The sequence below is a fragment of the Acomys russatus genome, chromosome 26 (assembly GCF_903995435.1).
Source record: "Acomys russatus chromosome 26, mAcoRus1.1, whole genome shotgun sequence".
Lineage (NCBI taxonomy): Eukaryota > Metazoa > Chordata > Mammalia > Rodentia > Muridae > Acomys > Acomys russatus.
In genome coordinates, this window is record NC_067162.1 from 27,678,969 (window position 1) to 27,706,445 (window position 27,477).

General features: G+C 38.8%; 1 protein-coding gene across 1 annotated transcript in view; it reads right to left on the minus strand.

Moving 5' to 3' along the window:
• The window catches only part of Cdh11 (cadherin 11), a 105,799-nt gene that overhangs the window by 33,831 nt on the left and 44,491 nt on the right, over positions 1-27,477 (minus strand). The window contains exons 2-6 of the mRNA XM_051169144.1: positions 15,829-16,228; positions 10,758-11,052; positions 7,403-7,522; positions 5,449-5,616; positions 1,385-1,572 (exon numbers count right to left, since the gene is read on the minus strand). Coding sequence (XP_051025101.1) covers positions 1,385-1,572; positions 5,449-5,616; positions 7,403-7,522; positions 10,758-11,052; positions 15,829-16,056 — 999 coding nt within the window. The 5' untranslated portion in view covers positions 16,057-16,228. The remainder of the gene's footprint in view (positions 1-1,384; positions 1,573-5,448; positions 5,617-7,402; positions 7,523-10,757; positions 11,053-15,828; positions 16,229-27,477) is intronic.

A 27,477-nucleotide genomic window follows, 5' to 3' on the forward strand; every position in this document is an offset into this window, starting at 1 on the left:
AAAGAACAGCTCTCCATCCTCTTGTGGCTGATAATTAGACATCTTTGGTCATGAAACTCCTAGTCAGGAGTGGAGACCTTTGCAAGTATCTGAGCCTTACCTCAACTTCCACCTGAGATCTCATTGTTTTCTCAGTACAGTCACATACCTTTCCTTAGTTCTATGTACCATAAATGTTTTGCCCACCCAATATGCTTTGCACCACAGTGAGTGGCCAGCCACCCATGCTCTCCCTCCTGAAAAAAAAAAAATGCCTCCCAGGGCCACAGCTACTAGCTCCTTTATTGATTCTTCAGTTTAATTTTTTTTCTCAATGTTCAATCCAATCTTTTCTATCACACCAAGAAGCTTAATAATATTCATACTATAAAACCAAGTAGAAAATGAATGCTTGATTAAAACCAAGGTAATCCCTTCAACCAATTCATATTTAATGGTCCATACCCTGTGATGATGGAGAGGTGTTGATTTCTCAAGTGGTAAATCAGAAAGGAACTGCTTTAGAATGTACGGTAATTGTTTCTTCACCTTAAAGGCAGTCTTATCTGACTTTCCAGCTCAGCTGCTTCCAAAATGTCTTAAGAGAGACATACCTCCTATATCATCTATATTTTAATTCCAAATTTGTCTATGTGATAGTGACTGAGTCTATGAGTCTCAAGTTCAAAATTAAATTGAGGAATTAGTGATCACTGGAACAATCTATTTCATATGACTTTCCCATATTAAAAATGAGTGAGAGGTGGTCCACTCACTGTCCAATTGTCAGTACTGAGTAAATATGAAGTTACTTTTTCATAAAACCAAAGAAAGGAAAAAAAAAATAACAAAAACAATAAGCTCATACGTATAATAAATTCATACAAGGATATGTTTTGTTTCTGATTAATGTTTCAATGAATAAGGAGGATGAATCATTACTGTTACTTCAAGTTCAGATTTGAAAGGAAAGTAAAAGGGAGAATAGTTAAATTTCCACATGATATCCCACAGTGGCATGAACTATGGATGTTGGAAATAAAACCACTGTACATTCTGTATTAGCTAAGTTAATCTGACAGACCTCAAGAAAATTAGAGTTGCTTTTCCAAAACCCACATTTATCAAGTTGTCATTTCTCTCACCCAATAATTTTGTCAAAACACAGGAGAACAAGCCAGGAACTTCAAACAGGTATAATCTTCTCTTTGGCTAGTACCATCTGCAGTATTAGTATGAAAAAGACGTCTATTATCACCCCAGACTTCAAACATTGGCCGCAAATTGATAAAATCATCCCTCAGTCTTTCATAGGCGCATTTCTTACCCATCAGTCCCCTGTCTCCTTCAGGCTTCCTGGGTAACACAGATCACCTGACTGACATGTCTGAATCCTCTAACCTACCTTTTTCAGCTTCACCACACCTTCCTGTGTTTCGTAGTCTGTTGTGATTTCAAACAGTTCTATGCCATCTCCATCAACAATATTGTATGTGACTAAGCCATTTTCTCCAATGTCTGGGTCTTTAGCCTTCACTCTTCCTACTTCCTCCCCCGGGACAGCTGCTTCCGAAACAGACATCTGGTACACGCCTGAAAGAAGAAGAAGAAGACATCTACTTTTATTTTCCTTCTTATTTGGCAGCTGAAAGACTTCAGATTTCATCGGGTCCTAGTAAATTTCTCAAAGGGTTTAAAATTGAACTTTCTATTGGTAGAACACAGAAGAGAAGGGGGTGGGTGGGAAGAGGAGTCCGTATAGCTTGTTTGCTGGAAGAATGTGTTCCATAAAGGATGATAAAACAATATTTGGGTGCTGGGGGGAGAAATAACGGGGTCATCTGCTACATGAGAGAACAGAAAGGAGTGATGAAAACTATACAAGACTCCACATATTGGAACCTCTGAGCCCCCCTTTTTCCTTTTCAGGATATCCCCCAAACTAATTCCAAGGCTGCACTGTACTACTGCTAGTTGCTCCAGGAGGAACAAAAACAGAAATGTAGAATTGCCCCTCGGTTTAAAAACCTAAGAGCACTATATTTGTCTCTTATTTTACTCTGCATCCTTCTACTAGGCCAAGCATGGAATTTTCCGGAGGCCTTTAGACTGTCTGTTCTCTATATATGTATATTAATCTGAAATGCTGATGGTTCCATGCACATATTTATATTTATTGGGAATGTAAGTGATGCCACACACTCTTTTAGCTCAAAAACTCATCAATAAGAAGAGAGTTCTGATTCCTAACAGAGGCATAAGAGAGAGAAAAGAGAACATATTTATGTACACGATGGCTAAGAAATATTGTATGGTAAGGGATTAAGTGTAATGAATGTGTGTGTGTTTGTGTGTGTGTATGTCTGTGTGTGTGAAGCAGTGTATAAGTTTCACAAGTGGGTATGAAATTACATATGTGACTATGATGTATATGCCTGAGTGTGTATAACGGAGTGTGAGAGATATGTTTTTCTATGTAGATGTATGTGAGTGGACACATATCATTGTTTTGAGTATATGTGGATGAGAAGGAGACCTGGACTAATTTCTTCCAAGTTCCAAAGGAACTGAACAAGATAAGTGTGTGTTTATGTGCAGAATAAGTTTCATAGTGCCAGGAAACACAAATGTCAGAGAGCCTCAGGTGAGAAGTTTCTGAAAATGAACAGGATAGCAAGAGCAACAGTGAAAGTGGGACTTCGGTTACAAGAATACTAGCAGGTAGGTGGCATGGAAAAGGGCATTGCAGAAAGTAAGCAATGTGTTGCGTTTCATTTAAGGAAACCACTGGACAGCTTTCAGCAGAGGAGTGAGCTCTAGCACCATCACATGATACGCGTTAAGAGCAATCTGTGTAAGACACACTATAGAGTGGGAGAATCCTATCCTCCGGTGCTCAGCCCAGTGGCATTGGCTGGATCCCCTGTTCTCTTCATTTTCTCCCTCACAGTTTCCATTTGTTGCACTTCTTTTGTTTCTTTTGTGCTTATATTGTGCCCATTTTATACTTAGTCTTGCATTCCCTTCGCATAAAAGGCACAGTGAGAATGTGTTTTGGAAAAAATTACCAATGAATAACAAGGTTTAGAAGATCTGCTTAAAATGTTATTTTTCTCCAAATTCCATTCAAGCCATTGCACTGAAAACACTAAAAGTGAAACAATGGTGACATAAATTTCTATATGATTCCTTATAAGAAAGGGCATTCATGGTCACCCATGAATAATTCTGCCTGCCCCATTCCTTCTGGCATACTGAACAATTGAACATTGTCCAGAAATATGCACTTTTACAATATTGTATGAGCTTCAATCTTATCAAAGATGCTTACATTTCAATTTGACCAGGAAGAACAAGGTTCCTCCGTCTCTTTTGGAGTCTTCCAGAGCTAACATGTGTCCCATGGACCTCTACTTTGATATGTTCACTTTGTAACTGTTACCTTTGGATTCCTTTGCATAACAAGATGACTCATTAATTATTGTACTTAACGGCCTTCCTTTTGCTTGTTTATTTCTTAATGTTGTTTACGTGGATGTGGATGTGTCTCATTGAATGTACAGCAAGTATTCAGGGGTATCTGTAGAGGCCAGAAAGAATCTCAGATTCTCCGTAGCTGAAGACTACGTGTGTGCTGCCTGATGTGTGTGTTGGCCACTGACCTCAAGCCATTTTCAGGAAGAGGCTTTAATGAGAAGGATTCTGTCACTGTGACGGTTTCCCCATTACTAGAAACCTCAGAGTCATTATGATTATGTTATAAATTTGTATTCACCTTTGCACACACACATATTGTGTTAAAGTGTGGCTTTCTATATTGTTTAGACCTCTCATTACACTTTCCCTAGAAGTGAATGTTATCTATAAAATGTAGGCTCTAGATAGAATTCATAATATTGATAACCAATAATTAAAGGATGGTGCGATCAGCAGCAGTGTTTCAATACCATTTTCTCTAACAAGTTGTTTTATTTAGTATTGGGGAGAGAGCTAATATGTGTCCCACGAGCCTCTACTTTGATATCTCCATGTTGTATACCGTTACCTTTAGATTCCTCTGAATAACTAGATGACTCATTAATTGCCACACTTAATGGCATTCCTTTTGGTTGATTTCTTTCTTATTGTTGTTAAAAGCTTATGTTTCTGTTCCTGCAGACCGTTAAGTTCCTAGCACTCAAGATAGGCAGCTCACAAACACATATAACTACAGCTCCAGAGAAATCTCAGGGCTCTGGCTTCTGTGGGCACCTGCACAGAGGTACACATACTCACACATAGGCACTTGCATAAACACATTATTTAAAATAATACAAATTTTAAAGATTTATCATATATTCAGGTATGTTTATGTCTGTGGTTATGTGGTTATGTGCACAGGAGTGTAGGTGCGGCAAAGACCAGAAGAGGGCGATAGATCCTCCTGGAGCTAAGCTTCAGGCTGTTGGGAGCCACCACCATTGGTTCTGAGAACCTAACTATGGTCTTCTGAAAAGGCAGGATATACTCCTTCCTGCCAAGCCAACTCTTTAGTCCTTTTATATTCCCTCAATAATTATATAAATTTCATACAAATAATGGCTGAACAATCATTGCCAATTTTTCACATGATACATGAATTAGTGCTAGCTGAATTAATCCAAATAATAACAATTATATTTAAATTAGAATCTAAGATGTCATCTTTTAAAAGTAAACAAGAACCTTTCTCATCCTATAGGACTCTTCAACATTATTTTACGGTCCTTGCATAGCAAACTCAGCTCTGGATGGACTTCCCTTAAATTTTGGCAGCCTTATGGCTACAGTGAGAGAAACCAGATGACGTCTGAAATCAGTTCATAAAAGGCAACACAGTTGGTGCCTGTGGTCTTGGAGTTTTTGTGATCAGAACTCAGCCACAGAAAACACAAATCCATCTCAGTTTGCCACCCTTGCAAGTAATCTTAGAAGTAAGTTTTTCTGCCACAGAAGAATTGTACCCATCTGATGCTGGAGTGAAAATAGAGCAGCTAATTCCCCTAAGCTCTGCACAAATTGAAAAGTCAAGACCCAAGTAAATGATTATTGTTTTAAATCACCAAGATTTGGCACAACTTGTTATAGAACAATAAATAACAGATTAAAGTAGGTTAGCATCCAAGATAGTAATGAAGAAGAACTGGACAGGAAAAGGTTAATTGGTTCCTTCCTTTTATGAGTAATACCTAGTAGGTAAAATACCTCAAAACACAGGTTTGTCTGTCTTTAGAGTTATGCAGCTTTTAATGCCTTCCTTACTTATTATTGTTTGAAATGTCAGTTAACATATTTTTATGTGTTTGCAAGTAAATTGTTATTTGTTTTAGTCTTTTGCAAGACTGATGAAAATGGCTCTTGGTTTTCTAGACTCTTCCTTTTGAAAGCTGAGTAAATTAGGAGCAAATGAAAAGATGAGGATCTCGTTGGCAGGAGTCAACAGCTGCTTACTCTGTGGAAACTTTGGTGGGTTGTCATTAACGTCAGTCAGTGTGATCGTTACTTTGGTTGTCCCTGAGAGTCCGCCCATGTGTCCACCCATGTCCTTGGCCTGGATCACCACATGGTACTCCTCCTTGGCCTCTCTGTCCATATTGGGAAGGGCTGTTCTGATGATACCTGGGAAGTGAGCAATAAAAAACATTACAGATATTCTTTTATGACAACATTTCCACAAGAAAATATTTTACATCCTGGGGGCCTAAAGCTACACAAAAATAGTTAACAGACAATTGTAACAGAAACCAGTCAGGCCCAAAGCATCTCTGCATTTTCAAGCAAATAATAGAAGTGCTTACACAGCATTAATCCGTTTTTTTTTAAATTTTTTTTATTAATTTATTCTTGTTACATCTCAATGTTTATCCCATCCCTTGTATCCTCCCATCCCCCCCCCATTTTTCCATTATTCCCCTCCCCTATGACTGTTCCTGAGGGGGATCACCTCCCCCTATATATTCTCATAGGGTATCAAGTCTCTTCTTGGCTACCTGCTGTCCTTCCTCTGAGTGCCACCAGGTCTCCCCCTCCAGGGCACTTGTCTGTCACTATGCATGCAGGTGACAATGTCTTTCTTCTCAGATACAAGCATCCTGAAGACTAAAATGACAAGTGCCTATTGTATGCCTAGCCATGATTGAAACTGTACATCTGGAATTCTACCAAAAAGCTAGACTTTAGTGCTATGTGCAACTATTAAAAATATCTCTACAGCCTATACTAAGTTTACAGAGGACCTATAGACCTTATGCAATATATTAAAATGCTAATATTAATAACTGATAAGTTAGAAAGATGTGCAAAACCTGTGTAAAGATTCATTCTGCAACCACCTGTCACTGACAAATAGGATAAATTAATGATTTAATTATTCTTGATCTCTGTTCACTGAAACATGATTTGCTTGAAAATATGCTTACTTACATCTCTAGGGATCATATGGAAGTTTTCAACCTCAGTGAATAAGTTAATATAAATAAGAAAGACAAAGAGGAAGTATAGGTCTTTGTTATGCTTTCCCAAGCCCCAGTGTTGACATGATTCTTTGCAATTCCTGGGACTCACTTTCCTTATTGTTAGATATTTTCATGGATGTCAATTGGTAGTCACTAGCCTTAGTTCCCTGAGCAAAGAAAACTAGAGATTTTAATATTTATAAAACTCTAAATGAATCCCCGCATTTATCCTTGATTTAACTGAAAAACTAAGGATCTCTATAAAAACATAGGCAATAACTCCACAAGCTGTTGTTTGGAGCAAGGTGGTGAAAAATGCATTAAAACATAGGTAGGTGGGAGTTAATCGAGCAAATGAAAAAGTATCAAATTAGGGAACTATAAAAATGTTGCTAATTGCATGAAAACTTCTTTTAAAACTACATAATATGTTATGGGGGAAAGAAGAGATCCGTGTTATAATACTGTGGAAGAGCAGTTTCATAGTGTTTGTTCTTGTTGATAATCAATTTTGGTATAAATGAAGCAAAACATTGTTTTAGTTTCTGTTCTGTACTGGCTCACTTTACTGGTCTGCTCTATATTTTATAGCACCCATTGGAAGCCTCTGTTCACAGCAGGAGAGATTGGAAATGGGCTGAATCCTTCTGCAGCATGAACATCCACAGTTACTCCTGACACTTCTGGCTTACCTAGTGGACCTCCAAGATGCTTTGAAATCTAACAGTGCTTTATAACAGTCTTGGGCCCTTTTAATATGGACCCACAACTTGGATATTTCCAATTTATCAGTTGAGTATTTCAATGTTTATTATTACGAGTTGACATGCTAATCAATGTGTATTACCCCATTAAGTTATATGCCCAGCACATGCATAGGCTGTCTGGCCCTCGTACTAACCCTCCAAAGTGTATGGCACGACTCACAGTGACAATGTAATCCACTTTACCTGTTTGGGCCTCCACTGAGAAGTAGGGTTGTCCTTCAAGGATACTATACACTAACTTAGCACTGTTTCCATAAGTGGGATCATCCGCATCGGACGCTGTCACTTGGATTACTGATGTTCCTAAAAAGGGAAAAACAGCAATTAGCAAGACCCATTAAATGTTTTTAAGTTTCACTGCTGTTTACAGAATTTTATTGAAAATTAAGTCCTGAAGAAAAGCCCACAATGAGGCAATGTGGCCTTATTTTACTACAGCTCAAGTGCCAAACACTCCCCTCCGTTCCTTTCTTCCTTTTCTAGTTCTCCCCTTCCGTTCAGTCCTCATAGACTACAACTAAACTTTCTGTATCCACAGTGCTTCCTGCTCGACTTGGTAGTTAAAATAAGAACATGAGCATCCTCATCAAACATTCTTAGAACCGTGTGATGGAAAAAAAATCAGTGCATCAGATAATTAAATAAGAACTTTCCCAGAGAGTGTAATAAATGATAATTAATGAAGAATTGCTTTTATGAAAGGATAGAGTACACTCTCCCATCTATAACAATAAATATATCATTTTATTGTTGTTTTGAATGCAATACAATTGCTGCTAACACTAAATTTTAATTAATTTGTGGCTATAAATATATAGAATGCTGTTCCCTACTGTCACGAAAATTACTTTTTTCCTTCTCTGTTGGGTCTGGTATCTATGTCACAGAAACCATCAGTGAATGCTCAGTGGGGTCAGAAGAAGGGGAAATCAAGAAATAAAGAAATGGCATAGCATTTTTTTCTTTAAAATCTCCACTGTGACTGTGAGTATCCGGGACATGTCATGTTGTCGTGTTGATCTTCAGACAGAGAAGAGAGAGAGAGACAGAGAGAGACAGAGACAGAGAGACAGAGAGACAGAGAGACAGAGAGAGAGAGAGAGCACACAGAAAGGAAGGAAGAAAGAAGCAATTGTCCAGTATATCAGTGCCAGGCACTGTTTGGAGCAAACTCCATGTAAAGCTCCAACATTCCTCTGCTGGACATTTTTGCACCCATTTCACTTGAGGAAGATTTGGTGTGAGAAATATGACATTTTAAAACCTATTTCCCATGTTTAATGTCAGAGTCAGGAGTCTAATCCAGATCCAGCAGGAATTAAGGCCACATTCCTCCCTTGACATTATCAGCAGAGGCAGGCTTCCTCCTGGTAGGTACAGAACCTGATTATATAGCTAACATGTAGGTAGTTATCTCCAACACCATAGAGCTTTCTGTGCTTCCAAGAGAAACGCAAGAAAATGTTCACTCTTCCAAATACTCCCTTCAAAGTCTGTTTTTTGTACCTACTGTCTTTTGTGAGCTCTTCCCTCCAAGCCACGGACTATTCTGGAAAATAGAGATTATAAAAGAGAAAGACTTCATGGAACTTCCAACAAAGTGATTAATCTTTGCCATTTAATTTAATTCTAAAAGTTTTGCTAAGCAGTTTTCAAATCTTTCTACTTCACATATTTAATTAACCCTCATCAGTAAATATTATCCTGATTTTGTAGTTGACAAATTGAGAACTTAGGAAGGTATACGAAGGGGCTGAGGCTCACATTGCTGTTTGACAACAGAGACAGCAGTTTCATTGGTGCAGTAGAAAGACTGAGCACTGCCCTAGGCACTAATGTCCTCTGAAGAGACAATGTCCCCCTGGCTATCAGTTTTGATGCCTAGCCACTCCTGCTTCTTTTTCAATCCTTTTTTGATCCTCATTAGAATTCATATAAAATGATACAGAGGTCAAAGGACAAGACAAGAAAAAAGGAAAGGAAGGAGGGAAGAGATGGCTGAGCCTGGCTTATTCTCAGTAAAAGAATAGGCTGTGATCTTATAGTGGGGGACTAGGTCCCCTTCTGTCACAGACCTAGTGGAGGGGAACAGGATGAAAGAGGGAGGGAGGAAGAACGAGAAGATAGCAAATTAGATGTAATACAAATAAATTACTTAAATAAAATTGTTTAAAAAGAAGACCTTAGCTTACATGGAGGGCAATGACATTTCTGACACAAGAGGTTCCACACACAGAATGGAAGGCCCTCAGAGCTCTAATTATAGCTGACTCTCTTGAGTAAGGTAATCCTCATATTTAGTGCTTGTTTTTCTCATTTGTAAAAATAAACAATCCATCCCCGATGGTCTTTGGATTAAGTCAAGCTTAATGGATCAATGGATCAGACTGACTCAAAAGACCCCATTCTGGAAATTCAAGTGGAAGTGATACCTAGGACACAGCTACTTGTAGAGCTGTAATTGAGTCCAATATGTCTAGAATCACAAGAGGATGCTAGTTTCATATGCATGCTGGCTAAACTTATACCACAAGTGACCCTGGCTAAATTAGTTAAGCTGTTCATGCTTCCGTTTCTCATTTATACAGGAACAACTGGATTGTCTGCTTTGGAAAATTTAATCACACCAAGTTAAGCACACTGGGGTGTGTGCGCACAATAAACTAACACAAAGCCCAACACAACAAATAATACCATGCTGCTACTTACTGGTCATCAATACCCTAGTGATTGGGTAAATATTATCAACACTCTTTAAAGACGAGAAATTGTTACTCCTGTTCTGCAGAGGAAGAGAGGATATAAACTGATACAACATCACACAGCTAACACTACACGTCGGGACTGGCTAAGCTGAATCACGTTCCTTCCCCCTTTCACTCTTCATAGTTAAGGCAGCAGGCTACCAAGAAGAGACTTGATACCCTATGAGCATATACAGGGGGAGGAGTTCCCTCTCAGTCACAGTCATAGGGGAGGGGAGTAACGGGAGAATGGGAGGGAGGGAGGAATGGGAGGATACAAGGGATGGGCTAACAAGTGAGATGTAATATGAATAAATTAATAAAATATTATAAATAATTAAATAAATAAATAAAACCTCAAGTCTGTTACAACCCTTCAAAAATCTGAGTCTCTGTGTCTATATCCATTTCATTCCCTTTTCCTTGGGGTCTTTCCCTTCTGTTTGTTTCTTTTATATTAGTTTTTGTTTTATCTTATTTTATTTTCCTATTGTCTCTTAGAAGTTTGTTTGGTTACTACTGAGAGACAGAAAGAGAGTGGACCTGGATGGGAGTGGATGTGGGGAGGAACTGGAAGGCGTAAATAGAGAGGAAACTATAATCATGGTATATTATATGTAAAGAAAAGATATTTTTTAATAAAAGAAAAAAATCAAACTAGGCAATTGTTCCTTGTTGATGTGCTACAAAAGATGCAGCACATGCCCTGGTTCTTGAGTTGGAGGGCAGGCAGCAGCCTGGTGACCTGCAGAGACAGCAGAAAGAAGTGGAGCAGAAGACCCCCACTTACGCACCCACATTGGACCTCTCAGGCACATTGGCGTGATAGGTTTCATGCAGAAACTCCGGAGGGTTGTCATTAATGTCCTGGACCTTGACGATGAATTCCGAAGGAGGTTCCAATGGTCGATTGGTGTCCCTGTCCACCGCCTGAGCCATCAGTGTGTACTGGGCTCTCTCCTCTCTGTCCAGCGTCTTGGTGGCATGAATGTTCCCTGATTTGTCATCAATCACAAAAATGGTTCCCGCACCTTCACCTGAGAGAATGTATTTAATGTTCCCATCACCAGAGTCAATATCAGAATGAAGCTAGAAAAACAGAAAACAGGATTTGTAATTTCACGAGAGGAACACAATAAAAACTCACAGGCTGATTCTTACACAATGTACACACCCGTGTGCACACACATACACACACGCTCATACATGTATCACAAAAAAGAGTCATTTCCATCATCATTTTCTGAATGGAGAAATGCAGACTTAGATAACTATCACGGCCAAAGTCATTAACCTGGGTAATTAGCTAGCTAATATGTAAGTAAATGTTTACTTTTGAGATTCATGCTGTTCCTTTCTCCTCTTCCATATGTAGATGGGCATGCATATAAAATATATACACGTACAATGCCTCAGTAGTTATTTTAAAAGAAATGCATGTGTCTATTTTGAAAATCTGTAAGAATGAATGGATGCAGTATCTTTCTCTCAGCTTGAATTCCTATACCACCACTTTCTCTAGCTAGAAATCATCTTTTTCTTTTTTTTTCTTTTTTTCTTTTTTTTTTTTTATGTTCATAGCAGCTTTATTCATTTTTTTAAAATTTTTTTTTATTAATTTATTCTTGTTACATCTCAATGTTTATCCCATCCCTTGTATCCTCCCATTCCTCTCCCCCCCCCCATTTTCCCATTATTCCCCTCCCCTATGACTGTTCCTGAGGGGGATTACGTCCCCCTATATATTCTCATAGGGTATCAAGTCTCTTCTTGGCTACTTGCTGTCCTTCCTCTGAGTGCCACCAGGTCTCCCCCTCCAGGGGACATGGTCAAATGTGAGGCACCAGAGTACGTGAGAAAGTCGTATCACACTCTCCACTCAACTGTGGAGAATATTCTGACCATTGGTTTTTTCTTTTTTTTAACCCAGTTTCTTAGGACTCCCTTTATGGAATACTTATTCAGGCCTATACATATTCAAACTTATCTCCACAGATTCATAAACTTTCTTTGCTCAATTTCACATGATACAGAGCCACTGGTTACATATTATTCTTCTAGCTTCCTCTAATGGTAACTTCAGCGGCCTTCAGCATCGAGGCACAAAGGGCTTCCTCATCCACCATGTGATATTATTGTAATTCTCCCAGAGATCCTCTCTGAGAGAAGCTTGTGTTGTCTAGTCCTTTGTGACTATAAATAATACAACTTATCAGACTTCCCCAGATCTACTGTCTGGTACTACGGGTCTATATCTGGAGCTCTTATCTCCTTGGGAGAAGAGTCGCCTATGACCATAAAGGATGATGGAGTGGGATAATAGACATGGTGCTCTAAGTCCCTTGAAAGAACTTCCAGTCTCCTTGGATTTTTCACATGTTCAAGAGGGCCTAGGGACAAAATTGGTTTTGCCTAAGTCTATTCTTGCTATGGTCCAGAATCCACTCTTGTCTGTTAGCCTTCTTTTCTACCAGCTCTGACCCAATTCTGCCCTGTGTTTCAGAACCCAACACTATGAAAGACCTCACTGATTTTCCAGCAGCAATAAACTCCTTGATGAAGTCCTCATGATTTCTGTGTTCCTTAGCCTCCATTATATAAATGCTGTTTTTATTACCTTAGAGTATTGAAAAGTAACTAAGAGATTTAAATATATCCATGTAATAAACCTGTTGCATATGGAAATTCAGCAAAATAAAATCAAAATTACATTCACAACAACAAAAACTGTTACTACTTTTCATTTAATACAATAACTTTAATATTATTACAAATATCACTTCATTATTATCAGCACAATTTCTACCATTATGAAATCAAGGCCTACAGGGCTTGTTCAATGTTCACCAAGAAAAAATGTATGTACTGTTTTTTAAAACATTTGTATCACTTAGATCTCCTAAAATATGTCTAACTTATTTGTAATATTTTAGGAAACACCAAAACTTTCAGCTCAGGGGTATATGCACAACTTGCATTTGGGTTGTGGGCTCCAGGCTTTCTGATGCAGCAAAGGTAAGCAAACCTTACTTCACAATCACTGTAAAACAATCTACTCTTTATTATTGTTGTTACTACTACTACTACTACTACTACTACTACTACTACTACTACTACTACTACTACTATTATTATTATTATTATTATTATTATTATTATTATTATTATTATTATTATTGGTTTTTGGTGTTTTGAGACAGGGTTTCTCCAGGTATCCCTAGCTGTCCTGGAACACACTCTCTCTCTCTCTCTCCTCTCTGTATATCAGGCTGGGCTCACAAAGCTCTCCCTGTCTCTATATTCTGAGTGCTAGGACTAAGGCATGCTCCACCAACGCATGCTCACAGTCCACCATATTTATGAAAGATGGCTGACACTTTTCTGAAGAGTTTGGCCACTGTGGAGGGAAATATGGAGCTCCTTGATGGACTTAAGTGAACAAATAGGATTGCCCAGTCTTCATGCAATTTTCTTCATGGCTTGTGTTCCCTTCCCTGTCATGCCTTGGGTTGCTGTGTTCATAATTTCTCCACACTTCACAGCTCTCAAAAGTTGAAGGTTCAGTCCCATGCATGAGGAATGAAGATGTAAGCATGAATTTCAAGGCACTTGAAGTTTCTAAGGGTCATCACACATTACTAAGAAAATATAGAGATGTATTTCATAACCAGCCAGGTAAGAACGAATTTTAGCAGGCACTCTGTTCATCGCATTTTTACTCCTTCCAAGTTTTAAAAAGTGGACATGTCCTCCCTCGTTTTCCTCTGTAAAAAAAGATGATCTATTGTACTGGCAATACTATTTATTAGCTTCCACACAAAAGCAGGTTGGAAACACAGCAAGTGCTATCAAGGGTCCAGTAGCTGAGGCATGCACAGCCAGTTCCTGACTCCAAAGACTGATGGCTTCTCTCTTTGCACAGCGCAGCATGACACAAACTGAATTTTGTACATGAAAACTGTAAGCCTTTTTTGCTTTGCCATATTCTACCTTTCCAGGGAATTTTAAAGCATTCAGCCTTGAATGTCACCATTCAAGGGTTGTTAGAAAACAAGGCAACTATCCCGCCTGCTTAAAGGGATCCAACTTAGCATTATTTCAATAAGGAAGAGTTTGCCAGCTCCAAATGCGAGCATGTATGTGCACACACACACGTGCGCACACGCACACACGCAAGCATGCACACAAGCATGCGCTCACGCACTCTCCATCCAACTAGAGTCCTTTCAGGAGCCTACCTTTTCACACTCATGCACAGCATGATGCCAGGTCTTCCCTTCCCCTCTTAACCCATGTGCTTCTCTCTAGCACATATGATATTTGCTAGAGCCAAAGACACAAACGCATCTGACTCACTAAATCCTGTCTCCCCTGCCACTTCCAAGTCTCAACACTGTCCCCCACAGAGACTCTAACAAAGCAGAAGGCTATTTTCTCAGAGCAAGTCAGGCACAGCCCTGCACATGGCTCAAGCTACATTGAACTGCTTTTCTGGGCTGTCGTTTCCTTTCTGTGGACATAGCAAACTCTTCAGCTTAGGGATTCTCCTGGCCAATTGTTTTCCTGTTTCCCTCCTATCAAGACTATTTTTCTACAGCTTTTTTCACCTTATGTATACATGAATGAAATTATTTAGTACATCCTTTCCAAAAAAAAAACGTTTCAAAATCGTAATTATGTTGGTATTATCAAGAATATTCTCTGAGTATAAAACCAATGATATAAAAAATGGACTGCTGTTTTCATATCTAAAACAACTAAGATATGTTGCATCTTTGGAGTTCAAAAGTGGGTATCTCTATCATTAATCCCTACATTTCTTCCTCTACATTGAATAATTTCTGTCTAAGTTTAAGGTCAGAAGTTATTAGATACTTGTCTGTATTTTTCACAAGCATTAAGGGCATGAACTTATAATGATTAAGTTGAATTTCATTACCCTCTTCATTATAGCTGTTTTTTCCCCTTTCCTAAGTAACTACATGGCTGCCTCCTTTCTTCTGTACTGTTTGGGGTCAGGTATCGCTTTAACCTGATTTATTGTCTTTCTACCACTTCTATATAGTGGAGCTTCAATTTGTGTATATGAATATACATATCTCTCAATAACTATTGTCAGTATTGTCTAAAACACAGTCATGTGTTTTATTATAAAGGGGAGGAGGTCAGTTTGCCAAGTGCATTTTAGACTCTCTCCATTTATATTTTGATAGGTTTTAAGACATGCACAACCTTAGCAGAAGTAGATCTATAGCATACCCACACCTGAAGGCAGTAAGCATGAAATCACCCCTGTCCTAATGGCACACGTTCATTCATTTCCTTGTGTGTGGGGTTAGTAGCAAGGGCGATCTGGTTAACACAGGCATGTGTAAAACAGACAAGATGAGCATGATGAAAAGTAGTAGGGAGACCATGAGAACATAAAGGTGGGGACGGGCAAGTTGTGATTAGAATGTAATCAGAGAAAGTCCTTAAGTTGAAGGATGGTTCAATAAACTGAGGCAGTATTTCTTTCGATAGATACAGAGCAATTATCATAAATGAAGTTCTTATTGTATAAGAAGTGAACATTAAAAGCACTCTTAGTGTGGTTAAGGCTATGAATGAGGCAGGCAAGCCTGGAAGGATCTATGTACATTATGGCTGTCTTTTTAATGGTGTCAGATTATTCATGCTTTCTAACTCAGTTTTTGTTGGATTGTTTTGGCTTTATTGTGTCTTGATTTTGTCTGTTTATTAGTTTGCCTGTCTCTTTCCTTGTTTTTTTTTTTTTTTTTTTTTTTTTTTTTTTTAATCATGGCCATGCATGTCTTACTGCACTGATGATGGAGACAAATCAATATTGGATGTTAGGATCCTTACCCTGCCCACAAGCACAGGGTCAGGTCCAGTGTATTCTTCTATCACAAAGAACTGGTTCCAGACCCAACCTCGCTTGGAGCGTTGCAGCACCTGTCCCTCCTTGCCCCTCTCATGGTGCCCGTGGAATGAGGGTCGCAGGTGGCTTCGTCGCTCCAGGGCAAATGCCTGGCTGTGGTATAGCATGCTCAGGCACACCAGGGCAGCTTGTAAACAGTAGTTCTCCTTCATTTTTGGTTTTGCGGTAGGCACAGGAGAATGCAGCTGTCACTCCCTATACCAACAGAGTGGCAGGCTTTCAGATGGCGGCCTCCCAGATGTGTCAAGTAGACCTCCTCTGGAATGGAATATCTTCACTCACTGAGGACATCACGTCAGGGCTGCCCACTTCCCTGGTCAGCGTCTGCAAACAGAGAGAGCTTGGATTAGCTTCAGCCTTCATCCTCACATTATTTTATTTCCATTTAGCAAGCATGTTGGGTTTTTAAAATATGTTTTAGTAATTTATTCATATTACATCTCAATTGTTATCCCATCCCTTGTAGCCTCCCATTCCTGCCTCCCTCCCATTTTCCCCTTACTCCTCTCCCTATGACTATGACTGAGGGGGACCTCCTCCCCTTGTATATGCTCATAGGGTATCAAGTATCTTCTTGGTAGCCTGCTATCCTTCCTCTGAATGCCACCAGGCCTCCCCATCCAGGGGATGTGGTCAAATATGGGACACCAGAGTTCATGTGAAAGTCAGACCCCACTCTCCACTCGACTGTGGAGAATGTCCTGTCCATTGGCTAGATCTGGGTAGGGGTTTGAAGTTTACTGCACGTATTGTCCTTGGCTGGTGCCATCATTTGAGCAGGACCTCTGGGCCCAGATCCAGCCATCATAATGTTCTTCTTGTAGGTTTCTAGGACCCTCTGGATCCTTCTATTTCCCCATTCTCCATTGCTTCCAAGATGGCATGTTAGTTTAAATAACTGTTTATCACCTGACAGGTTTGGGAAAGCTGACTGTTTTCTCTGAACCCAACTTGCTCATTTAGAAAATGTAGATAAAAATCATTGTCATTGAAAGGTTGCTGCAAAGATCAAATGAAAAACAAATGTAAGGCTCCTAACACAGTCTCCAGCATACAAAAAAAAAATCTCAATAACTAATTGGTTAGAACTGTGCATGGTTATGTTGATGTCTTAGAGAAATTAGGGTTATTGAGGAACCCCAGGACTGTAGCACAGTACCCACAGCAGGATACCAGAGGCTGACACAGTTAAGAAAATTTTCTTTGAGGATGTTGTGGATAGCTTCAATAATGAAGTGAAAGCTGCTGTGTTAAGAATGGAGAGGATCAGATACCACCAGGAAAAGCATCAGAATTACCCAACCATTACAGGTGGCTAACCACACCATAAACCAGTACTTTTGCACAAATAGAAAATATGAGGAATTTATATCACAAACTCTGCAACAGAGGAGGATAAGACAGGCCTTAAGAAATCATGATGGTAATAAAAATAATGACTGAGGAAGTAAATGTTCAAGGTGTGTGTGTGTTGTGTGTGTGTTGTGTGTTGTGTATGTATATGTTGTTATGGGCCTACAATCCAGCCCTCAATAGACAGACAAAGAAGGATCACACCAAGTTTAAGAAGCTTGAGGGTAGATTGATCTAACCTGGGCTTCATAGTGAATTCCAGGCCAGTCCTACCTAGCAGGATGCTGCTTTTATAAAGAAAAAAATTTGAAAGGTCAAGTCTTCATTGAGCTTTGTGAATCAATTAATTAAAGTCATAGTGGTCAATTAACACTACAGTGTCAAATAATAGGTCAAATTCTCATTGACTCACTGGTGAATCTATTAAAGCCATAAAGTCAATTAAAGCTACAGCATTAATTTGTTCTTTTCTTGTTGGAATGCTCCCTCATCAACTCTGCGTCTTATCTGGCTCGACAGGTTTTCATAGGATGCTTTACAATTTTACTCCAATCACAAGAAGAAAAACTGAACAATAAACCGGTAAATGGCTGAATATTTCTCCACAAATGCAGCCATCATGTTACTATTCATTGACAGTGGGAAGCAGCCACTGACATATGGTACCTTTCTAAATTTCTTGTATATGTATGACTACAGTCCCTCACGTTCCCAGACTTCTTGAGGTCAATACTCTAGTATTGGAAATAAACTTTTCCTTACATTCTTTGCTCATCCCCCTCTCTTAAAACTCATAGGCCTGGTGGCACTCAAAAAACAGAAAAAGCAGGCTACCAAGATGAGACTTGATAGCCAATGACCATATAGTGTGGAAGGAGGTCCCCGCGGTCACAGACATAGGGGAGGGGAATAGGGTGAAAGCTGGAGGGAGGGAGGAATGGGCAGATACAAGGAATGGGATAACAATTGAGATGTAATCTGAATAAATTAATTAAATTTTAAAAACTCATATTTCCTTGTATAGAAGAATTTGCTTCTTCTTGATAGAATCCAGAGTTTATATGTAAGCCAGATCTCAGAAACACACTTTCTTTATTACCCCATTACCAAGGCATAAACACAGAATAAGAACCTAGAATTATTCCTTTTCCCAGAGTAGTAAGATATAAGACTGTCACGGTTGCTAATCAGATTGTGTACTTGAGCCTTGAAACTAGAGATGACAAAAAGGGGACAATGAGGTGCTCGCTCATAAAGGAAGAAACAAGAATTATAGGGAACACTGTAGCCATCTGGCCTTTGTAGACTAGGACATAAGAGGACTGGTAGAATTCTTATTCACAGAGTAAATCTCTTTTCCATTGGTAGTCTGACTTGGCCTTTTCATGTCATTGCTCTTTGTCTTAGGCCAAGATACTATCTGGAGAGGATACAGATCATCCAAGGTATCTGCTATTATCCAAATAAAACTCAATACTGTTATTCCAGTCTCTTCTCGAGGAATAGGCAGTTGAAGTCTTAAAATGTCTTGTGTATAGATACATTGGAATGCATAAAATGCAATATAAAGAAAGGGAGTTTAAAAAAAGGAGTGCTGTCTCACACATACACACACACACACACACACACACACACACACACACACACACACCAACTTCACTCCTCATCAACATATGTCATTTAAATGTATTATTGTATTTTTAACACACAGATTCTCTCTCTGTCTCTCTCTGTCTCTCTGTCTCTGTCTGTCTCTGTCTCTGTCTCTCTCTCTGTCTGTCTCTCTCTCTCTCTCTCTCTCTCTCTCTCTCTCTCTCTCTCTCTCTCTCTCTGTGTGTGTGTGTGTGGGGGGGGGTATGTGTGTGCGTTGGAATGCTTCAGATGCACAGGAGACCAGAAGCCACCAGGCCCCCGGAAGCTGGAACTCTAGGTGATTGAGAGATGCATGACATGAGTGCTGGGAACCCAACTCAGGTCCTCTGCAAAATCAGCAAATGTTCTTGACCACTGAACCATCTTTCCAGTCACAATACTCATCATTTTTAAGATCCACCAAATGCTGCTTGCAACAAGCCGGGGATACTATGTGGAAAAACACAGAGAGGACTGCCACACAGAGGAGATCTTAAAGTGAGGCCATAGGAAGCAACAGAGCAAACATTCCTTTAACTGAGAAAACAAAGCTCCACCAGTTCTGTCCATGAACCTCTTTAGTTCCCCTCTGCCTCCTGACTGGTAAAATGAAAGTCTTGAATACAATTTTATATCAGTGGCTCCTCTCTTATAAGTGGTTATGGTTATGGCTTTGATGAAAGATTGTGAAGGGTGTTTCTTCAGATACAGATTCTGTGACTTTGGCACCCTGCACAATAGCCTCTTAATAGTTAAGGTTATATTTTCTACACGTGTCTAGGACCTGAGCTCAAAGAGGCCATCCATAAGAGCTCCATGTATGAGTTCAAGCACACACTTGAACTTCAGACTAAATTCTGCCTCTATGGAATCTCTAGAAGAAGAAATGGAAAGAACATATGGTACAAGGTCCTTGCCCATTTTGTATCATGCCAAGTATTAAGTGTTCATTCACAAGGTGATAAATTATTCCTGCATATAAACTGTGAAGTGTATTTGAAAGAAAGGGTTTAATTAAAGTTGATATTTCTGCACCTCTTTTTTTTTCTAGCTGCCATTTTGCTGTAAAGCACAATTATTTCTGACACTAAAGTGCTGAAACTACATGACAACTTTTCCACTTTATAAAAAACAGTCTAGTTTCATACTAATGAGTAAGAGTTTCAATGTAACCAATAAACAAACCTTACTCTCTTTATTTAAAAAAATAACATTATAAACTTTCTTTTGAAAAAATAGCAAAATTAATCTTCTTTCTAAAGTAGCTAATTGGTCTCATGATTTTTAAATGCTTTATGACCAAACTCAATATATTATTCATCTTAATAATTAATCTTTAATTTATATAAGTTGAAATTTAATTCATCTACTCTCTTTAGAATAAAAATCTATTGGGCAAAATAGTTTTTATTAGCAATCATTCTAAAAACTTCACAATTATTAAGTTACCTATTGATTATTAGGCCAGTACTATTAGTGGGAACTCTGAATATTTTGTTTTAAAGGGTATTAACATTGAGGCCAGATAAATTAAAGACAACTTGTGCTACTATACATTTCTAGTGATAGCTAGACTGATATTTGAGTCCATATCATCTATCTCTAATGTCTGTTTTGAACAAGTGAACAATATCTTTTCTTTCCTTTTGTATGTTTTAAAAGTGAATAAAGAAACTTGAAAAGATAATCTAGAACATATAAGAGTACAGAATTTAAGTTCATATTGGCTGGGGTTGGGTATATAGTAACACGCCTATGATAAAAAATATGATAGCTATCACTTTTAGTGTTATCTGCCAAAACTTCTGAGAAAGAGCTTCCCAGAGTTAGCTAGTCACAAGAACCATACAAATGACAATGATATTGCCGTCTCCATTACTTATGCAAGTAGGATAAGACACACAGAGATGAAGTAGCTTTTCCAAAGTTTCAGAGACAGCCAGAGGAAAAGATAGGATTGAACCCTGTGAAATGATGGTTGCCAGACTTGGCTTCCATCCCCTACAATTCTCCCTGACTCTTCATCTCTACAAGAAGGGCCAAGGCCAAACGCAGAAAGATGTCTCCATATCTGCACAATTGCTTCGTCATGATACTGATTTAAGATTGCGGAGTCTGAACTGAGTACATAGACTATGATTTTTTTAGATAGCCAAACCAAAAATCAAAAGATAAAGCATGTCATGGAAGTCATCAAAGTGAAGATGGACATCAGGTGATAAATTACCACCATCAAACATAACAATGTTGTGTAACTAATCTATATTTCTTATCCTTAAACTTCTTTCTCAGAAGGTCTAATGATGGGCTTTAAATGGGGTATGCAGGTAGTTTTATTTACCTAATTCTGGGATTTTTGTAAAAAAAAAAAAAAACCTGAAGCATCTCAAGAATGAATTGATGAATACAGTAGAAATTTAGCACAAAATCTCACTCAGAAATTAATAGGAGGCTGCCCTCCTAAGGAGATCTTGATGTGGGTAATAATTAGGGAAATATATCAATGTTCTAATTAGTATTAATAAAGAACCCCAAGGCAGTTCTTGAGCAATCTTTCCATTTGAGCACTTCCCAGCAGCTTGCCGGGATGCCTAAGCATTGGGGTTCCACTAACACATGTAAGAAGACTTTATTTTATGATGGGAGTACAGTGCTTGGAGGAAAAAATAAATGTTGTTGAAAGTCACAGGAGTAATAACGTGACAGGAAAATGGATTTGTGAAATCACCAGTCCTAAGTGGAAGGCTCAGCCCTCTATCTGGAGAGCAGATAGTCCGTCATGAGTGACTGCGCCTTGAGCATAAAACGTGCCTGCTGTGCCTGCTTTTGTCTCCATAAGGGAAAATGACATATATGGGTGTTTAAGTATATTTGGACGCCTGCTGAAAATTGTTATCGGGTACAGAATGAAAGACCGAAGCGCTTAGCAAAAAGCAGGAGGATTTGGTTTTCAGCTTTCTCTTCCCCACAGAGCTGGAAGGATCAGACACACTGACCCATTCTTTTTATTTCTAGCTAGCTAATTTACAGCTAAAGACAGGTTATCATTACACTAAGAATATTATCAAGGTTCCCACCAGAGCTCAAAATCCTATTTTTGTATCTGCAATGTTCCCTTGTGGGAGAGCTGAGGGACTCTGGTCTCTCCTTCAACAAACACAGCTTTGTAACCAATCGGATTCTATTATGCAAATTAATTCAAGAATATTTTATTCTCCCGCTCAGATCTCATCACTCAGTGCAAAGCTGGTTTCTCCTTTCAAATCAAATCACAGGAATTATGCCTGGTCTGTGAAAATCATAGAGAAGGGTGAGAGGAAGTATTACAAGAATTGTTGAAACATAATTCTGTATCTCATATTTCTGCATTTGGAGCAAGAGCTAACTTTGGAATAATCAGTTTTTCTCGGGTGCAAAATATACAGTGGACGCTATAAAAACATCATGATCTCTGTCACTCCATTCTCGAATGACAAAATCAAATACTATAGTGTGCTATAGCAAATACACAACAATGAAGACATGCTCTAAACAAGTTTATGCAGGGGCTCAAAGATAAGTCTCCCTCTTTGCTTCTACAGACATAAAGAATCACAGAAGCACAGTTCTAGAAGTAGGAATGGATTTAATAACCTGTGAGTTGTGCAAAGCTTGGCCTATGATCTGGTTAAATTCCTTACAGATTGCATAAAATTTAGTAGTAGTGGTGGTGATGATGGTAGCAGTAGTAGTAGTAGTAGATTTATCCCTTCCATGCCATATGATTTTAATAATACTGGCCAGTCTAGGTCTTGCTATACAGGACTTTATTGTATGTTCAGAATAACAATATAAATGGTACTCTTGGTGTCTCACAGTCATGAGGTTCATGGTAATCCAAGAGATGCTCTCATGTCCCACAATAATTCAATCATGTTTGGGCAATAAGATAGTTATGTCCAGTGAGCACAAATAACTTATACCACTTGTGCTCCAATAGACTCTAGAGACAGCCTCTCTCTCTCTCTCTCTCTCTCTCTCTCTCTCTCTCTCTCTCTCTCTCTCTCTCTCACTCTAATATTTTTAAATGTTAGTCATTAATATGAAATAAAATATGTCAACACATACAGGAAACAACACGGTGAGTCGTGTCAGCTCTGACTGTGAGAAAGCGTTCCATACAAATGTGTGGAAAGATTTCACTTCCAACTTTTCTTTGGCATGAACTAAACTACCTGAGGGAAGATTAGCACAAACAGGCAATGGCAAACAGATGCTTAGCTCAATGTAACATCGTCAAAGATATCAAAAGCACACATTCAAACCTCCCTTTCTCGATAGGTAGAAAATGTTCTTTATTTTCTCCTTCATGCATTCAGGGTCAAGCCTGGATGAGTCCTGGAGGATATATAGGCATCAGTGTATTTCTGATGCTTAGAATTCCTCAAAGAGATGCAGCCCATGGTTTAAGCAGTAAATGGACGAGTAGCACAAACAATACTATATAGAAAACATAAGGTGACTGCTGTCAGTTTAGCAGATGAATTTGTACCACACTGGTATCTGGCAGCCCCAGCCCCTTCCACGCAAACAGCCATGTCCACAACTTCTAATGCCTTGTTTACTATCTCTGAATTATGGCTGATTAAACCACTCCTGGGGCAGCAACAATTAAACCATAAACCAATCATTGATCATTGCAAGTGGTTTCATCTGTACCCAAATGACTGGCTAGGGGACCCAGATTTTCTAAGAACTTAATGAGTGAAAACAGAAAAATTTGTTGTTAGTGAAGAGACTGGCATAGTCAGGTTAGGAGGCACCTGAAAGGTAAGTGTAGCCACAAGCTATAGCCAATTGTTTCAATAAAATCAAGGCCATAACCAAACCAGTTAGAAGCAAAATAGAAACTATAGGATGTCTGCATAAACCATGCAAACGGCAGAAAATGTGAACTTGCTTCTCTGAAGACCTAGGTCCTTCTATTACCATCTATGGTACCCATCAGCACCTTACCTGTAAGATGACAATGACCCCCCAGTACTTGAGCTAGCTGGGGCCTTTCTTTTATCATTCAAACAGCACAACTAGAAATGTATTGATAATCTTAAAGAAAAGAATTGGCAGTTCTTTCTCTGACCAAAAGAGAAATATTGTCTGTCACTGTGAAGATCATTAGTATAATTGTATAATATGCCTTTTTTTTTTTTTTTTTTAATCTTTGAATGTCCAAAGAAGATTGGGCCGAGAATCCTTAGACAAAATGACAAGCTGCATATGCTGTAGCATAGGTTCTGTTAGTACACAGCTGTGGAACTTAGACAAAATACTTCTTCCTTGGGACCAAATTTCTCTTCTAAAATAGAAGGATGGAAATAGTTCATTAAATGCCTCTGTGTCTCCAAGAGTCTGCAGGTCAGTGAGGAGGCAGCCTTCCCTGGGTAGTAGTTTTCAACCCTTGGTAAAGGTCTAAAACTGGCTAATAGGCCTGCCCATGAGTCCATGAAGACTCACTAACATAGAATTCATTGAAATCTAGAGAATGGTGCATTTTCAGAAATATTTTTAAAAATTAAAAAAAAAAAAGCCTCACTAATTTTAACAACATATTTCTTTGCATACTATACGCTTCCATCAGATAATTGTAGCAGGTATTCAAAATGTAAGCTTTCTTGCTTTATTTCTATTTTGTTGAACTGTTTTGTTTTTGGCTCAGTGTGTATTTCATACTGAAGAGCTTAGAGTAGCCGCATTTCTAAGAGCTGAGTGGCTATGGGTAGACAGTGAAGAGTCAGACTACAAAGCTCTTGAAAAATAGGTGTGCAGTCAGACCTCCTTGTGAGGACAATACTCCAAGGGACAACTAGAAAAATAGACTGCTGTAGTTAGGTAGAGAACTATTTATTCTAGAAAACATGCAGAGGACCTTTGGAACTCAGCAAATCCAGGATGAGGCACTGCGGAAATGGAGAGAAGAAAGGATGCCTTAGTTCCTAGCCTTAAGAGAAGGGCTGAATTGGGGATAAGAACACTGTCGTTTAAACACTTGGATCTTGTGAAACCACTGTAGGTCCCAAAGTTCTTCCGCTAGAATCTATCAACAATGTAACCTTCTCTGTCTCCAGTGGAGAGATTCTGTAACGTTGTTAACTTTCAGAACTTGAGAATTGGATCAACTATTAAGGCTTTTTTATATTTCAATTGACAAGAGAGGAAACTAAAATACAGAGGTGAAAGCTAACATTTATATTAAGTGAACAAAACCTTGACTCTCCGAGAGAGAGAGAGGAGAGAGAGAGAGAGAGAGAGAGAGAGAGAGAGAGAGAGAGAGAGAGAGAGAGAGAGAGAGAGTATCAGGAGGTGAAAGACAGTTTTCACAGCATAGATGTCTCCAGTGTTAAAAGTACTTAACTGTTTAAGCCATTTCTATGAAAACAAGATAGTCAGATTCCTGAAGGAAAACACATCACCAGCTAACCTAAGACGGCTCATTAATGTCAGGGACAAAAGAGAGAAGAGATATTGATCCATATGCTCTCATTGGTACCTGAGGTCCTTCACAGAGCTACTGCCAAACAGTCTGTTTTCTGGTAGATAAAACAGTGAAGAGAAGAATTGCCTAAAGTTGGCCTTCATCTCTGACAAGGCTTGATGGAGTCTTCTAATATAGTCACTACAACCAGGGAAGAGAGTGACATCAGCGGTGCCCAGAACCAGAACTTCTGTCAGAAAACTATATTCCATGGCTTTATCCAGTGAGATCCACAGGCAGCAAGCACTCCAGCTAAACCAGGGAGGGATGGCCTTATGAGGAGTGAGGAGAGCAGAGTCAAGCTGCTTCTAATTACCAGAGGCCTGATTTTCACCAGAGTGTGGGTGGGCTGTTTCAGAGGTCTCTTTCTTAAGGTTCCTGCCTGGACCACCCCAACTTGCACAGAGAAGTCTAAATAAACCCTGGGACATATTTAAATGGCTCCTTTATATATGCCTGCATATATTACAAAGGATGTCTCACCCATTTATTTTTAGAGCACGTCAGCATTATCTCATTGTTGTTACAATAAATCTAACCTTTAAAACCCCCCTTTTTCAGCAAGCTCATGCCATTTGTTGGAAAGAATTGCTTAGATTCTTAAGTTGTGATGCAAGAAAAGCAATGGGACACAGCAAACTCACAGATATCTCCTGTGTCTCTAGAGTGTGTGCTGAACCCAGAGCCTAGTACCCTAGACAGATCGGATTTCCAAAGCAACATCAAGTGCCATTTGTGGATCTCAGATAGTGTGGCTCATTCAATTATATTTTCTATGATCCTGGAATAATTCTATTGAGAATTACTGACATAAATTTTTACTTTCCTAGAAGAATCATCTATTGTTATAAACATATTCCTTATTTTTAACTTATTACTGCAATAATTATTGCAAAGAAACTTTTCTTCATTTCTATTCCCTCAGGTATAAACAACAAATCCTTTCCTTTGGATCACACTGTTCATTGATAAATCCAAATAGGATACAACTTTCTAGCCTTAAAGAAGATATGTAGGATACATTAAATTCTACATAATTTTAGATGGTTACAGACTCCTTATTATATTGCTTGATACTGTGTACAAAGGACCGTAGAACAAAATGATTTTTGCCTTCACGGTATTTAACATATAGAATGTCTACTCTCAAGCCTGACTGAACACCAGAATCATCTGGACATCCTACAAAATTCCTTACCACACCCTAAATTACAAGGATAAAGAAACTCCGGAATATAATATTTTTGAGGTTCCAAGTGGATCCTATTGTCTATAGCTCTTAAATTTTAGGCAGAGCCTTAGTAACAAATATTTTCATGCACAAGTTCTATGTAAATTATTGTGATCAGCCATTTTGAGTAGTTTTTAAGTCCCTGCAAAATATGTTATTACTCATTTTCTGTCTGAGATATAAAAATTATCCTTTGAAATGGGTCGTTTTGGTTTGATGAATAAAGGTACACAAATAAAGCTGCATTAGGCATCTAAGATCTGCCACTAACTCACTGTACCATATTCCCAAACACCAGTCTTTGTATCTGTGAAACTAAGGAAGAGCTTTGTAGCTTGTTTACCTCACCAAAGGAAATCAGCAGAAAAATCTACGTAGAAAGGGCTACAGTGCATGGGGATACCTCAGCTAACAGGGTGTGCATTCCCCAGAATAGGAAAGGCTAGATTCAATAAAATTTCTCATTGAAAGCCAGCTCTGCTTTATTATAAATAATTAAGGAAAGTGAAAGCATTTGTGATATCTTGATACCTAGTGGGCTCCCTGTCTCAGCAGGTTAAGAAGTTCTTGCTTCAATGCCCATAATCTTCTGGCATAAGGAGGAGGCATCCGCTCCAAAGATGATGGCTACAATGACAACTGATGACTCAACTCTTTCTGTACTGTCTGTTTTCTCATGTATAGAACAAGATGAAAGTTGTCTGATCTCCCTTCTTCCCTGGCTAATGTCAGATAAGGAAACTTTTATGAAAGCATAATGTGGGTTACGTAGACGAGAATAAAGGTGAAAAAAATGTCAATAGCTGCTAATTTTAAAGGCCTTGACTTTTAACCTTCAGCACTGTG